Here is a 17,106-nt window from a genome sequence, read left to right as displayed (position 1 = left end):
TCTTCATAGCAATAGTGGTGTTTGCTTTGGATAATGTTGGATCCAAACTCATATATAACTCATTAGTTAGACTTGTGTGGTGGAGCTTTTGATTGGATAGATTTGTTTTCGGTGATTAATATATTGCCAACATTGTATATATAATTAATGATAGTACTTATGTATTGTGTAAAATGATACCATCGTCGGATGGGAATCTTGATTTTGAGTTCGGACAAAGTATCCATTGGTTTTATTTATGGAGTTTTCCGTTACACCATCGGGAGCAGCATTTCCTAGTTACTTTATTTATTTTTAGGCTTAATAGTTCATGAATTTCAAGAAAAATTTCATTTATACCAAACAATTATAATTGTGTAAGTTTACGTACATTTGATTGATGCATGGCTTTGTCGATCATGCATTCATGCTAATATTCAATAAATATAATTGAATAGTGAGGTAAAATTTTATCGAGAAAGAGTGAAAAATAATCAATGTTTGGCACAATCTTGACATTATTATCGTTGTTAAAGCGGAATATCACTACAAAAAATGCGGTCATTTGCTAGCAAAAGTTCGTAGCAAACTCGTGAGGACATTTGCGAGGAAAAGTTCATTTTCGAGCACGTTTGTGCTAGAAATAAGGCAAAGTCCGGCCTAGCTATATTGTACTCGCAAATTTGCGAGTGCCGCCATTGTGCTAGCAAATTTGCGGCTTGGAATTTCGACTCGTTTGCTAGCACTTTTGTGCTCGCAAATCAGTATTTTATTATAAATTCCAATATTATTTTTTTACAAATTATTACCTGGATAATTTATTAAATAAAACATAATGAAATGAAATAAAAAATAACAAAAACTCAAAAGTTACATAAAGTAATAATATTGTTTTACACTTAGTTTGCAATACTAGAGAATTGATATGATGAGAGATATCAACGATATCACAGTTATCTCAACCATGCAGCTTCATGTAAGCGTCCATGCACCTCATCCACACGTGAACACAGCCGTGGAACAAGATGAAGAGTTCGTTGCTTTGTTAGTTTAGAGTTAGTTAAATGACAGCTGGTGTTAGTTAGTTAGTTAAGTGAGGTGGTTAATTGTGTTTCAGCTATATAAGCTGCCTTTGTACTCGGTTTCCAATCAATGAATAAACTGATATTTTTTCCCAAAATATCTCCTCCCTTCTCTTCGATCTTCTTCGTGTTCATGGAGTTCATCTCCACAAATCTATTATGGTATCAGTGACAAAAATGCTTCCGCCTCCTTTTCTTCATATCTTCAAATCTTCAAACCTTCATATCTTCACATCTTCAAATTTCCGATCCTTTTCTTCTCTGATCTACTCAACCTTACTCCTCCAATCCTAGTTATCTCCAGATCTCTCTCCAGCTTCTCCTCCAGTTCATCCTCTCTCTCACGATGGCGAATCACAATCGTGCTCCTTTGTTGCCTGCAGAGGATACCTCCAGTCCATATTTCCTTCATCCGAGCGATAATCCAGGAATTATGCTCGTTCAACAACAACTTACTGGTTCAAATTATGTCGCTTGGAGCAGATCCTTCAGCACCGCTCTTCTCGCCAAGAACAAACTTGTGTTTGTTGATGGATCGATCCTTCGTCCAGCTCGTGATGATCTACTCTATCAACCATGGATTCGTTGCAATAGCATGGTTGTTTCGTGGCTACGCAACTCGGTATCTCCACAAATTGGCTCGAGCATCATGTACATTGATGATGCTTATGCTATCTGGTTCGATCTGAAGGAGAGATTCTCCACGAGTGATTCAGCTCGAATCTACCAGCTTCGCCAGCAGCTCATGACTCTAACTCAAGGTTCATCTGATGTCAACACATATTTCACCAACCTCCGCATCATTTGGGATGAATACAAGAACTCTCAGCCTATATCATGGTGTACTTGTGCTAGATGCACTTGTGATAGCGCTTGGAAGTGGAATCAGCATCAGGAAACAATTGCACTATGCAATTTCTAATCGGTTTAAATTCCTCTTTCTCTCAACTCAGATCTCACATCCTCTCTATGATTCCTCTTCCTTCTCTATCTAAGGTTTTCTCCTTAGTTATCCAGGAAGAGAGACAGAGATCAATTGATGCTCCTGCTCGTGCTCCAGTCTTCAGTGAGCTTCCCTTTGCTAATATTACATCTTCCTATGGCAGGGCTTTAAACAAATTTCTATGCAGTCACTGTGGTAGAACTAATCATCCAGTTGAGAAATGCTTTTTACTCCATGGCTTCCCTCCTGGATTTGGCAGAGGCAAGGGGAAACCATCATCTAACTATGCTGGCAATCCTCACTCGGTTGGAAATTCTAACTCTGGATATGCTGGGAATTCCACTTCTCAACACCAAAGGTCTGTCAATCTTGTTGAAGACAACGCTAATCTACCAAGTTTTGATCAATATCAACAGCTTCTCAGTCTCTTGCAAAGCCACAAACTCCATGATTCCTCTACTTCAGCCAACACATCAGCCTCTGCAGCAACTGACCTCTCTACTCAATCCTCATCTCATGCCTCCAATAATTTCTCTGGTACTGTTTCCTTCACCCCTTGCATTAATTCTATTTCATCTTCATGCTCTAGTTCATCTATTTGGATCCTAGATACAGGAGCCACTCACCACGTATGCCATGATCCATCTCTCTTCAATTCAGCTTCTCCAATATCAAATGCATCTGTTAATCTCCCAAATGGCAATACAGCTCCTGTTACTCATCTAGGTACTGTCCATCTAACATCTCTCATCACTCTTTCCTCAGTTTTACATGTTCCAACCTTCTCTTTCAATCTCATCTCAGTTAGTGCCCTTACTCAAACTCTAGCTTGCACTGTATCTTTCACTTATAATAGCTTCCAAATTCAGGAAGCTTTACTGGGGACAGTGATTGGGAGGGGTAATCGAGTTGGAAATCTCTACATATTTGAGTTTCCAGAAGCTTCAAGCAATGCTACTAGTGCAAACCAACCTTGCTCAAGTGACAACTTTACTTCTTTTCAAAAATCTGTTTCTGTAAATGCCATTGTAAGCCTTGATGTTTGGCACCAACGTTTGGGCCACCCCTCATTGAATAAATTGAAGCTATTATCCACTATATTGTCCCCTTCAAACACTCATCTCACTACTTACCAAATTTGTCCAATTGCAAAGCAAAAGAAACTGCCATTTCCCACATCCACATATACTTCCTCTGATATCTTTGAGATGGTGCATTGTGATGTATGGGGGCCTTTTTCTAGCCCCACACATGATGGATTTAAGTACTTCCTAACCATAGTGGATGACTTCTCACGTTTTGTCTGGACCTTTCTCCTCATTCAGAAATCTGAGGTCCAGACAGTGATATCTCAGTTCTTCTCAACTGTGAACACTCAATTCTCCAAGAAAATTAAGGTGATAAGGAGTGATAATGCCCCAGAATTTAACCTTCACTCTCTTCTTTCATCCTATGGCACATTAGCTCAGCATTCATGTGTTGAAACTCCACAACAAAATGCGAGAGTTGAAAGGAAACATCAACATCTACTCAATGTAGCTCGCAGCCTTCTATTTCAGTCTCACCTTCCCATTTCTTTTTGGGGAGAGTGTATTCTAATAGCTTCTTTCCTCATAAACAGAACCCCATCCTCAGTTTTACCAGACAATATCACTCCCTTTCAAGCTCTCTTTAAAAAGCCTCCATCTTACTCACACCTCAAGATCTTTGGCTGCCTATGTTTTGCATCCACATTGGACAAGAGTAGACATAAATTCTCTCCAAGAGCTACAAGGTGTATTTTCATTGGATATCCCTCTGGCTATAAAGGGTATAAAGTCATGGATTTGGATACCAATGACATCTTTATCAGCCGCAATGTAACATTCCATGAGTCTGATTTCCCTTTGTCTTCTCAGTCTCAGTCCACTTTTCCCACAGATCTCTCTCATACTCTCATTCATCCCTCATCTCCTTCTGATCAAGCTTCTTCTACCGCTTCTCAGTGCCTTCCCAATACCTCCAACCCCACTCACTCTAAATCTGGCAGAACTCTCAAAAATCCATCTCATCTCTCTGATTACATCTGTAACTCAGTCACTACTAGCTCAAAATATCTTATCTCATCATATTTCTCTCTATCCAAACTCTCTCAACATTATCTCAAATTCATTGTTCTACTCTCCACACTCACTGAGCCATCATCCTATAAACAAGCCTCCCAAAGTCCGGAATGGGTTTTGGCTATGCAAGATGAACTGCAAGCCTTGATTAGAACAAATACTTGGCTGATTACTTACTTGCCTCCGGGTAAAATCCCTATCTCTTGTAAATGGGTGTACAAAATAAAGTTCAAGGCTGATGCTACTATGGAGAGGTATAAGGCACGCTTAGTTGCTAAGGGTTTTACTCAGCAAGCTGGTGTGGATTTTCATGATACTTTCTCACCGGTTGCTAAACTTACCACAATCAAATTGATGTTGTCTTTGGCTGCTATAAAGGGATGGACCTTGGCTCACTTAGATATCAATAATGCTTTCCTATATGGTGATTTGGATGAGGAGATCTACATGAAACTTCCCCCGGGCTTAGTCATTACAGACCCTCCTGCTGGCTCAGGGCAGCTCGTTTGTAAGCTCAAGAAATCGTTATATGGTCTTAAGCAGGCATCAAGACAATGGTATCTGAAATTTTCACAGGTTCTCTCTGGTTTTGGATTGACACAATCTGCTTCAGATCACTCTTTCTTCTACAAACACTCAGCCGCTGGACAGTTTTTTGGAGTAGTTATCTATGTCCATGATATTTTGGTTGCTAGCAGTGAAGATAGCCTCATATCTGCATTCAAGGACTTTCTTGGCAACCATTTCAAATTCAAAGATCTGGGCAATCCCAAAATTTCCTTGGCATTGAGATAGCAAGGAATAGCACTGGCCTCTTCATTTCTCAACATAAATATGCTATGGATCTTGTCACCGATGCTGGTTTGCTTGGCTGTAAACCAGCCTCTACTCCCATGGATCCCACCAAGCAGCTTCAATCTGATGCTGGAGAACCCCTTGCTGATCCTACTGTTTACAGAAGGTTGATTGGTAGACTTGTGTACCTTTGCATCACTCGGCCTGATATCACATTTGCTGTGAACAAACTTAGTCAGTTCTTAGCTAATCCTTGCTCTGAACACTTGCTTGCTGGTGAACGAGTCCTCAAATACTTGAAAGGAACACTAGGCCACGACCTTTTTTACTCAGCAAACTCAGACTCCACCTTGAGCATATTTTCTGATGCAGATTGGGCCGGTTGTCCAGACACAAGGCGCTCCATTTCTGGTTTTTGCCTTTTTCTTGGCACATCTTTGATTTCATGGAGATCAAAGAAACAACACACAGTGTCAAGGTCCTCGGCTGAGGCCGAATATAGAGCAATGGCTCTTGCCTGCTGCGAAGTTGTTTGGATTGTTGCTTTACTCAAGGATTTTGGTTTAGAAGTGAAGAAACCAGTCCCTCTATATTGTGACTCTCAAGCTGCAGTTCACATTAGCACAAATCCGGTGTTTCATGAGCGCACCAAACACATTGAGATCGATTGCCATACCGTTCGAGACAAGATTCTTGAAGGAGTTATCAAGACCATTCATGTTCGCAATAATTTACAACTTGCCGACATTTTTACTAAATCATTATCTACTACTCCTTTCCATGATTTGTTGCTCAAGATGCACTTTAAGAGTCTATATAGTCCATCTTGAGGGGGCCTATCAACGATATCACAGTTATCTGAACCATGCAGCTTCATGTAAGCGTCCATGCACCTCATCCACACGTGAACACAGCCGTGGAACAAGATGAAGAGTTCGTTGCTTTGTTAGTTTAGAGTTAGTTAAATGACAGCTGGTTTTAGTTAGTTAGTTAAGTGAGGTGGTTAATTGTGTTTCAGCTATATAAGCTGCCTTTGTACTCGGTTTCCAATCAATGAATAAACTGATATTTTTTCCCAAAATATCTCCTCCCTTCTCTTTGATCTTCTTCGTGTTCATGGAGTTCATCTCCACAAATCTATTAAGAGACTAGTAGTGAGGGATAGATGAGCGCCCCCTCCACGTCACCTCACCTCACCTCACCTCACCTCTTCTTTTCAATTTAATTCCACGAATTTCTCCCCTCCTCTACTCCACCTTCTTCTTCAAAGTCTATACCTGAAATTCTGCTGCTATTGTCCCTCACTATACTCTCTTCCACAATTTTCTTCTTCCCTGTTCCTTAATAAACAATTTTCGGCAGATTTCGTCTATCATCAATGGGATAAGAGAAAGAGGATGATAGAGCTTCAATTCTAATGCTACTGTCGCCAATTGGGATGCGCAATTTTCTCAAAAAATTGTTTCAATAATGATCAAAATCTAATTCCTCTCAAATCACACGATTATTCAACAGTATGATAGAATTCCTCAACCAAAAAAATACGGAGTATGAATTTCTCATACTAAGTCGCCAACTTCCAGTCAAGTACAATCAATCCAACTGAAGGAAAATTAAATCATTGCATCAACCGTCAGGCACCGCGAGTCTCTCGACGAATGGCTCTGCCCACTAGCAACGTTGAGGCAGCGATTACTCACGGGAGCGACTGAGTTGGGGAATTTGAAGTGGTTTAGGGTTGCTACTGCTTACTGGTGATTATCACTGAGAATGACAGAGACCGAGAGAAATCAAGAAAGAGGAAGAAGAGAGTCGTCACCATCTCCATAAAATTGGGCAAGAGCCGGCCATTTAAATTTCCCAAAGAAATTGCACTTCGAGCTCTTTTCTTTTTATTTACAGAGCTAATAAACTCTTCATTGGTGAAGAAGAAAATTGTAGAAGAGAGTATAGTGAATTTTTTATTTTTGCAGAGGGACTACTACAGCAGAATTTTTGTCGTAATAAACTTTGAAGAGAAGGTGGAGCAGAGGAGAGAGAGAAAAAATTCGTAGAAAAATGGAAAGAAGAGGTGACGTGGAAGGGGTGCTCATCTATCCCCCAGCATATCAGTTCTCGACCAGACTAAACCTATTTTTGACTTCTCATGGTTAACTTGTTCACTAAGGTACATCATTTGTTCTAACAACCTCTCATTCTTTCTCTCAAAATCTGAGCGCTAACTCCTCATTTTGTCTCACTAACTCAGCATGTGATGCCGCATTTTGCCTTTCCATCTCAGCGACCAACACCCGTTGCCCGTAATTTGTCCTAAGGTACTATCTCGTTGGCCCGTAATTCATCTGCCCTTGCACTAACTTTGTCCTTTAAACAAGCAAAGGCATAGTAGTAAGTATTCTAAATTAGTAAACAAATCAATTTAGAAAGTAAATCCAATTCTATCCATCAAGTTCTATTAAATATCAAGGAAAAATAAGATTACAGTATGTTCACACTCCCACCCTACAAGAACACCATTCTTCACCATAAGATATACTATCACCTGTATGCTAGGAATGTGTATTCATGTTGGGAGTCGTCCCATCTATATAAGTCAGAAACTTACTGAAGTATCATCTATGAATTTGATCAAACAGGTATCACCATAAGTTTCTAAATAGAGGGACTCAAACTGAACAAGCAATTACAAGGTCCAGAAATAAATATGCTTTTCCAATCTACATTGAAAATATCCTTTGATCTATATAAACAAACACATTTAAGTTCTGACTTTACTTAACTTCAACATATTCCAAGCAGTAGCATTAGACTATAGCATCATAACCTTACCAACAATCCTACAAGTCTAAATATTCTAGCTGAATACTTCCAAAGGCATATTCTTGTAATAGCCGAGACTTAGATTTCTCGGGAGTTATGAAATAAAATACTAGAACTTTTATTGACAAATGAAAGAGTATTTTTATTTCTTGAAAAAGGGTACAATTACAATTTTCAGAATCTCAAACTAAATTACAATCTTTGACAATGAAAATAAAAGTCGAGCTACACTACTACATTTAGAAATCCCTAAGGGCTACTTTGGCCTTCGTCATCGGGCCGTCTCGGCCCCAGATTTTTCAAACGAGCCGGGAGGGCGAGACCACGAGGGAAGACAGCCTCGTTGGCCAGTCGCAACTCCTGCCAAAGCGCACGAAAGAGAACTAGTTGCATGAATAGAGACTGTTGGTGGATTGTGATAGCTCGGCACTAAGCTCAGCAGTTCGCCACCAAGCTCGGCAGTTCGGCAGGGAGCTCAGCAGTTCGGTACCAAGCTCGGCAGTTCGGCACCAAGCTCGGCAACTCCGTGATCTGGAGAGAAAGATCAAAACATGAAGAGCTCGGCTGTTATGACAACTCGTTTCAACAGCCGTTAGATCTCCTCAATTGTTTACAGAGACAACAAGAGAAGTGTATTAAGAAAGGGAAGGGGAAACAATACCTTTCAGAAATGTGAGTGAGTGTTGGACCGAAAGAGGCAAACTCCAGCCAGCATGCTCCCCTCCAGCTAATACTCTGCAAAGCTGCAGGTAACAGCCCTTGCTTCCCCTACCCAAACCGGTTATAGTCCGGAAATCAGCCCCCACAATGCCACCTCTAGTGTGCACCTGCAAAAGAAGACAAAATTCATGAATGAATCAGAGTACAAGGCAGCACAAAACACCAAAATCAGTTAAAGGATGCTGCAAGGTCAGCCAACACTCAGCCTCTGCAGCTTTCAGTTACAAGATATGTGTTTATATACACATTCTAAGCCCCTCGGTTACTATACCACACCACAACACCTTCCACTTAGTAGCAAAGTAACAAGCTAAAGAGAGGGAGGGAGAACCGAGAGAAAGCGGAAGGAATCGAGCAAGAGTAAGAGCAGCCTCACTCAGCAATCACAAGAGGTAAATCCTCCAAACCATACTAGCATCATGTAGTACACAGTAGATAGCCAAGAATGAGAACTTAGGAACACATGAGCTCAAGAACATAGGAGTATGCCTTAGAACCCCACATCAGAACATAATCAGTAACATAGAAACGGCTACCACTGGCTCAACCCCTCCATGAAATCAAATCAATCATAGCAGAATGTAAGAAAATCCCCTAATGCTCAAGTCACAGTATCTTTTTCGCAAGCTTCACTTAACAACACTAGAAAGATTTAAACAAGAAACTTAGCTTTGGAGGGAGAATGGCTCTGGCCGAGGTGCCGTGCTGCCAGAGGCGGAAACGCTAGACGAGAGGCAGCGACCCGACGGCGGGGTGTCAAGAGCGGTGGCGAGCCGAGACAGCAGGCGATCCCGGCGTGCAGTAACGGCAACGGACCCTACCGTGTTCAGCCTAACCCCTGCGAACAGCGACGGCGTAAGCCTCGCGAAGCTGGATGCCTCCCCACTGGCCCCCGACGGTGGCGGCTCGACGAGCTCGCGGGAAGGGGGGACAGCACCGACGAGGGACTGCTGCCTCGACGCGACGGAGGGTGAATCGATGGTGATCCCGCCGAGGAACGGAGGAGCGCGGAGGGTCGCCACTTCCCTTCACTGGCGAGAACGAGACGGAGCCGATGGATGGGAGCACGGCAAGACTCGCCGTGGTTGGAAGGGACCGACGCGGCGAGGATATTCCCAAATCAGGGAGAGAGTTCGCCCTTGCAGGGATGAGCGAGGGTGAGACAACGCGTCGCGCGTCATCGGACCTCCGCCGGAGCTGGAGCTTCGCGGAGGGAGCGGACGTCGAAGAAACTATGGCTTTCTCAATTTGGGGTTTTAATTTCGGAGAAAGGAGGAAATGAAGAATGGGGAAAAGCCGATGGAATCGGCTGGTTGAGGAAGGGAGTATGTTTTTTTTGGGCCTCCCCAATTTAAAATATTTGGGCCAGAAATTATTTAAGTTGGGCTAGATTTAATGTGAAGGGAGTCTTTGGGCCTTTCCATTTCATCTTTTGGGCCTCTTTTAGAAAAGAAGATAAGGAAAATGCATTTTGGGCCGAGATTAAATGAGCGGGCCGAAAGTTAAGGCTGGGCCAGAATAATTAGTTCCAACCGAGCCCGAGAATTTAATTACTTGGACCCGGATTCTTTTGTTGAAATCTTTAGTTAATTCCAAGAATTTATGGTATTAAATTCCTAAGCTACGGAAGAAAATGAAAAGAATGTTCGCCGTGATAAAATAAAAGCCAATAAATAATTAAGCGAACTCTTAGCCCGGAAAGTATTTTAAGATATTTAAATTAATGCGGGAAATAGTTTTCGGCCAGTTTCCGAATAAATTAAATCGCAGATTTAATTAAGAATTAAGATTTCCTAATTTTAGAAGAAAGGAAATAAAATAATAAAGGAGCACGCTTAGGCATGCATTCATGCAAAATCAGTAAATTTTTAAGCCTAATTCAAATATACGAATTTTTGTAAAGGAACGTCGTCGCTCGACGCATAATCTCAGGACAGGGAAGCACCTATTTTGCAAGAGTTAAGCAATTGAGGTGCGGGCTTCTTTCCTTTTTATTTACAGAACTCTATGAGAATAAGTGTGAATATTTGAATGAGTTGTCATGCCATATTTTATTTTGTGATTGCCATTCATGGTTAAATCGAATTCGGGTCCCAGTAGGTCAGTAAATCCTACTCGGACTAGTGTACACATAGGGACCGTGAGCTAGCGCTAGGTTGGCCGGTCCGTGGGTCGTGAGCTAGCGCCAGGTTGGCCGGCCCAGTGATCGAGGAATGTGGCCACATTCCCGATTCACACAGCTTGATATGGTATATCATCAGAAAGTTAAAAGACTGCAGTCTATTTCAGAAAGAAATAACAGATTTTAGTGACCTGGACTTATTTTCAGAAAAACCCCGCGTTCACTCAGTTTGGCTGACAACTAAAAGAAATAGTTTTCGGCATAAGCCACTGAGTATACAAAATACTCAGCCCTGCATGTTGTTTTCCTTAATGTGCAGGTTGATCGATCGGCAGAGGAGGTGTTGGGACTGAAGATAAAATAAAAGAAGGGTAGCTAGTGTAGTATGTCTCCATACATGTTATACTTGTCTTGGAACTCTTCCGCTGCATAGACCTAGCTTTGTCTCAGTAAAGACAATGTCCCACATTTCACTCTGATTTAATAACTTGCTATCTTGATGACTTTTAGACAGTATTTTCCTTAATTTCAGTAATTATGATGATGTGTTGAGACAGTTTAGTATTTTTAGTCGCGAAATAGCTGCGCTTTCTTTGACTAGGAAGATGTGGTCGTGACAGAGTGGTATCAGAGCACTTTTCTTTCGCTCTGACCCAAGAACCTTCTTTCTAAGCCTCAGTCCAGAACAGTAGCACTAGGCTAGAAAGTGAACAGAATGATCAGTACAAGATCCCAACACCTCAGCTCGACACGATCAACTGCACCAGAAACAGGGGTCGACGCCCGCTCGTCCAGAAAAGAGAATTTTGAAGAAAGAAAATATTTTTCCATTTTGAGAAAGAAAATGAAATTTTCTAAGTTTTTTTTTTTTTTTTTCAGAAAAAGAAAATAATTTTCACAGCCCTTATGGGAACGAAAATGTTTATTTGAAATGCTTGCAAGATGCAACGTGATAGCTGATACTTTGCATGAGATATGCTTACTGTATCTGTGTTTTATGAGCTTGACATGAATGAATAGATGTCATGGGGACTATGTATGTGAACCTAGAGTGCTTTAGAGAAGTACCTTAGGTGAGACATGCAGAATCAAGTATTAGCAGAATGAGAACTTGTTACCGCCTTCCACGGCGACGAGACCAACTGAACTCATCAGTTAGGGAGAACCCCTAATTCCACAGATTTTCAAAAAAAAAAAAAAAAATCAACAACGAACCAGAAAGTATCGTTGCAATACCAATAAACAGCAAAGAAAGGAAGTCCATTCCTTTGAGCATACAGATAGTACATATATAGATATATGTGTATACCAGCCGGTTATGAGACATAGCCACAGACAAACCTAGTACGACCTCTTCGAGAGACAACGACTCAGTTCATACCATCTTTTTACAGCTTTTCGCATACTTGTATATGCATACTTTCAGTTACGAGCCGTTTTGAGGGCTTTTCTTCTTTTATGTAGAGATGGCACGACAGCGTTTTACCCACCGACGCCCACTCCGGACAGGTGCTGATCCAGATGCGGTGGTACGTTACTACAGGACGTACCGGCGTTGTCATGGGGACACTCTCGCCGAATTCGTCGCCCATTATGGTAAGCTATGGGAGGAGGCGAATTGGCATGGGGTGAAGCCCTACGAGGGCATCGTGAGACTGGTGGAGTTGTTCCCACCGGAGTGGCAGGGGTGGATGGCGACTATAGCCCAGTTGTACACTTCTTCGCGGCCTCCGACCTATGAGCCGATAGGAGACATGCCGGGCTTCTTGAGTGCAGTCTCGGCAGGGTGTTTCCACTTTGGGAACGGGCCCCCGCCAGACATGCAGGCCCCGGGGAGTGAGCGGTTCCGTAGCCTGCCACCTTTGGCCCTGATGCGGGCGGTAGACGGAGTGTTCGAGGAGGGACAGTCGTCCCGAGCTCCCGGCCGTCGCAGAGGTAGGGCAGAGATGGGAGATGTGTCGGGGTCCAGCGACGAGGTTGAGCAGTTAGAGAGCGGTATCGGGGGTGGAGAGAGTGAGGAGGATCCAGAGGAGGAGGATCCAGAGGAGGAGGATCCCGAGGAGGAGGATCCCGAGGAGGACATAGTAGGGGACGATGATGATGACGAGGAGCCGCAGATTGGCAGTCTCACGGACCAGATAGTGGGGGTCAACCCTCCACAGCCCCTCGAGCCACCACCAGAGATTCCTCCACCACCTATGGAGCCATTTCCCGAGGAGTTGGAGCAGCCCCTCCACCCAATAGATGAGGCGTTCTACAAGGGGCTATACTACTACGCCAAGCATGTGGACAAGGATTTCGTCTCCGACCTCGACGTACCAGTAGCGCCTTGCATGGCCCCAGAGATCCCGCAGCCGGTCGTCGCCTCCGAAGGCGAGGAGGAGGTATGGTCACCTATAGAGATGCCCCTCCCTGGGACGAGCCACGACGACCCGATGTGGATCGACAGTGACTTGGAGTAGGGGTCGGTCAGGCGGGACATAGCCGTGCTAGCTTAGTAGATTAGTTTCCCTTTCTTTTGTAAGAACTGCAGTGATGTCATATGTAAAAGATATTAAGACCTCGTGAGAGGCAATTTTCCCACTTTATGATGAATGCATATGATGTACCACTTTATGACTCCTATTTGATTTTGTTAAACATATGCATGAAAGAGAATGCATGAGATGTGAAACGAATCCTAAGGAAATATAAACTCTGTATTGATGAAAGTGAATAACTAGTACTGATATCGTGTTATAAACAGAATGCCTCCCAGAAGACAAGCAGGCAGGCCGAGAAGGTACGCGCAAGTACCAGAGCAGGTACCTAGGAGAGACCAGGCTGGGGGAGCAGGAGCACAACCGCCACCTCCTCCACCACCGCCTCCTGCAGTGCCGGAGAGGCGAGTGGAAGAAACATTTCTCAAACAGAACCCACCTGTGTTCAATGGTCTGGGGAATCCTGCTGCAGCAGAGACCTGGGTGCGTGCGATTGAGCGCATCTTTGATTTTCTTCAGTGCACCGACAGAGAGCGACTCTCATGTGTGAAGTTTCAGCTGGTTGAGTCCGCCGACTTCTGGTGGGAAGCCAGGCGAAAGGTTATGACTCGTGAACAGTTGGAGCACCTGACCTGGGGGGAGTTTAAGAATGAGCTGTACGGCAAGTACATCCCCAAGAGCTACCGCAAGGCCAAAGAGGTGGAGTTTTACAGTTTGAAACAGGGAAAGATGACAGTGACCGAGTACGATAGGTTGTTCTGTGACATGTCACGCTATGCGCCTGGACTAGTAGACACGGACGAGAAAATGGCCGAAAAGTTTTGTACTGGCCTGAGATCGGAAATAAGAATGGCTCTGGCCAGTCATGGAGGTCTGTCTTATGTCGAGTCATTGGGCCGGGCCCTGGACATTGAGGCAGCTATGCCCAAAGAGAGGCCGACGACACATGTCACCACTGCTCCACCGCCGCCACAGCAGCAGTTCCCTCGAGAAAAGAGGAAATGGGAAGGAGACCGAGTCCCGACTGATGCTAAGAAACCACAGTTTGCCCCTAAGCCACAGCAGAACCGTTGGTACCAAACTGCCCCGACTCCAGCTGCGGAGCGCGGAGCCCAGGCACCTCTATGTGCGAGATGCTCGAAGAGACATGACGGCGAGTGTAAGGCCGGGACTGATGGATGTTTCCACTGCAGGCAGAAGGGACATTTTGCCAGAAACTGCCCGAACAAGACAACTGGAATGGGAGGACAACGTCCGCAACTGCGGGCACTCCAGGCCGAACCAAGGAGAAAGAATGCGATACTCCCTGCACCACGTCCTCAGAGACAGCTACGCCAGAGACTTCCCCCACAGGCAAGAGCCTTCGCACTGCAGCAGAAGCAGGCCAGGGCCGAGGAAGGGAAACGGGAGCAAGGCAATTTGGCAGGTATGGGAACTCTCCTCAACGTACCTATCGCCATTTTGTTTGATACCGGTGCATCACACTCCTTTATATCAACATCTTGTGTGGATACTTTGAACTTGCCTACGGATGTGATGGAACATAGTATGAGGGTGTCCTCACCCGTAGGAGGCCTTATAGATACCACACGAACGTGCTCAAACATAAAATTTTCCATGGGAAACCTGAACCTAGTAGCTCATAACTTACATGTGATGTTGATGTGGAGCGTCGACATTATACTAGGAATGGATTGGTTAGCCGAGAACTACGCCACAATCCGTTGTAAGGAGAGACAGATAGCACTACAATACCCTGGGACAGAACCCGTAATCTTTCATGGGATCTCCATGAGGAAACGAAAATCGATTATTTCTGCCCTACAAGCAACAACCATGATGAGGAAAGGATGCCCTGCATACCTCGTCTATTTGAACGAAGAAGAGAAAAAGGACAAGAAAATTGAAGACGTGGCAATAGTACGAGAATATCCTGATGTATTCCCAGAAAAGCTACCAGGCTTGCCACCAAACAGGCAATTGGAGTTCAGCATCGATCTGGAACCAGGATCAGCTCCAATATCGAAGGCGCCTTACAGAATGGCACCAAGGGAGTTAGAGGAACTCAAAATGCAATTACAGGAACTACTAGACCTGGGCTTCATTCGACCCAGTGTGTCGCCGTGGGGCGCACCAGTACTTTTTGTAAAGAAGAAAGATGGCACCTTAAGGATGTGTATCGACTATCGAGAGCTGAACAAAATAACCCTCAAGAACAAGTATCCTTTACCGAGAATCGACGACCTCTTCGATCAGCTGCAAGGAGCTGGAGTTTTCTCGAAGATGGATTTGAGATCGGGTTATCACCAGTTGAGAGTTCGACAGGACGATATACCAAAGACTGCGTTCCGCACCAGATATGGCCATTATGAGTTTACGGTAATGCCTTTTGGGCTTACCAATGCTCCAGCTGTGTTCATGGACCTAATGAACCGCGTGTTCCACCCGTACCTGGACAAGTTCGTTCTGGTCTTCATAGATGACGTGCTCATCTATTCGAAGAACGAAAAGGAACACGAGGAACATTTGAGAGCCACCTTGGAAACGTTAAGAGCCGAGAAACTCTATGCTAAGTTCAGCAAGTGTGAGTTCTGGCTCAATGAAGTGAATGTCCTTGGACACATAGTGACAGCAGAAGGGATCCGAGTAGACCCCGCTAAAGTTGAAGCCGTGCAACGTTGGCAGTCACCAGCAACGCCCAATGAAATTCGAAGTTTCCTAGGTCTGGCAGGATACTACCGAAGATTCATTGAGGGGTTTTCTAAAATAGCAAGGCCGATGACTCAACAACTCAAGAAAGGAGTTAAAGTCAACTGGACCCCAGAATGTGAAGCAAGTTTCCAATTGCTTAAGGAAAAGTTGACCACAGCGCCAGTGCTAGCCGTACCAGAGGCGGGAGTCGACTATGTGGTGTATACCGATGCATCGAAGGTCGGACTCGGGTGCGTGCTGATGCAGAGGGGTAAGGTGATAGCATATGCGTCACGCCAATTGAGGCCGCACGAGTTGAACTATCCGACGCACGATCTGGAATTAGCAGCAGTGGTCCATGCGCTGAAGATTTGGAGACATCACCTCTACGGAGTTCGATGTGAGATCTTCACAGATCATAAGAGTCTCAAATACTTTTTCGAGCAGAAGGATCTGAATATGAGACAGCGCAGATGGCTGGAACTAGTCAAGGACTACGACTGTGGTATAAACTACCACCCAGGCAAAGCCAATGTAGTAGCAGATGCCTTGAGCAGAAAGACAGCGCCTCAAGTAGCTGTTTTCCTCACACAAGAGGAAGAGCTCATCCGGGAATTCGCCAAGATGCGACTGGAAATAGTAAGAGCCCCGGAGACAGTGGACAGCAGAATTTCCACCTTGGTCATAGAACCAGATTTAAGAGCCAGAATCGTGGAAGCCCAGAGAGACGATGACGCTCTAGAAAAGATCCGTCTCAGAGTAAGGACGGGAAAAGGGGAATACTACCGCGAAGAGGCGGATAATGCTCTCACTTTCAAAGGGAGATTATGCGTACCCAATGAGGAGACACTCAGAAATGAGATCATGAGTGAAGCTCATGAGACACCCTATACTGCCCATCCTGGAAGTACGAAGATGTATCAGGACTTGAAGAAGCAATTTTGGTGGGATGGCATGAAGAGAAGCATAGCGTCGTTTGTGGAAAGATGCCTGGCTTGCCAGCAAGTGAAGGCTTTGCATCAACGACCCTATGGAAAGTTGCAGCCTCTCGAGATTCCAGAATGGAAATGGGAGCATATAGCAATGGATTTTGTGACAGGATTGCCAAAATCACAACGGGGAAACACAGCCATCTGGGTTGTAATCGATCGCCTCACCAAAAGTGCTCATTTCATACCAATTCGTATCACATACGGTTCAGACAAGTTGGCACAGATTTACGTGCGAGAGATCGTACGTTTACATGGTGTCCCAGTAACGATCACCTCAGATCGAGATTCAAAATTTACTTCTAGATTTTGGATAAGCCTACAGCGAGAATTAGGCACTCAGCTGAATTTCAGCACAGCGTTCCATCCACAGACGGACGGAC

General features: G+C 44.2%; 1 protein-coding gene across 1 annotated transcript; it reads left to right on the top strand.

Moving 5' to 3' along the window:
* Window positions 1–13,310: 13,310 nt before the first annotated feature.
* LOC121800748 lies at window positions 13,311–16,878 on the top strand. The gene is made up of 3 exons (XM_042200255.1): window positions 13,311–15,179; window positions 15,258–15,422; window positions 16,834–16,878. The coding sequence occupies exons 1-3, from the start codon at window positions 13,311–13,313 to the stop codon at window positions 16,876–16,878; spliced, it is 2,079 nt and encodes a 692-aa protein (XP_042056189.1).
* Window positions 16,879–17,106: the final 228 nt, after the last annotated feature.

Source organism: Salvia splendens, chromosome 4 (genome assembly GCF_004379255.2).
Source record: "Salvia splendens isolate huo1 chromosome 4, SspV2, whole genome shotgun sequence".
Taxonomy (NCBI): domain Eukaryota; kingdom Viridiplantae; phylum Streptophyta; class Magnoliopsida; order Lamiales; family Lamiaceae; genus Salvia; species Salvia splendens.
Note: the sequence above shows the minus strand (reverse complement) of the source record. Positions and strands in the feature narration are given on the sequence as shown.

Excerpts from the sequence above, each read along its gene's own strand:
- LOC121800748 (XM_042200255.1), top strand. The coding sequence starts at position 13,311 with ATGCCTCCCAGAAGACAAGCAGGCAGGCCGAGAAGGTACGCGCAAGTA. Across the intron at positions 15,180-15,257 it reads TGTCGCCGTGGGGCGCACCA|AACAAGTATCCTTTACCGAG; the intron begins GTACTTTTTGTA and ends ATAACCCTCAAG. Across the intron at positions 15,423-16,833 it reads ATGGCCATTATGAGTTTACG|GATTGCCAAAATCACAACGG; the intron begins GTAATGCCTTTT and ends ATTTTGTGACAG.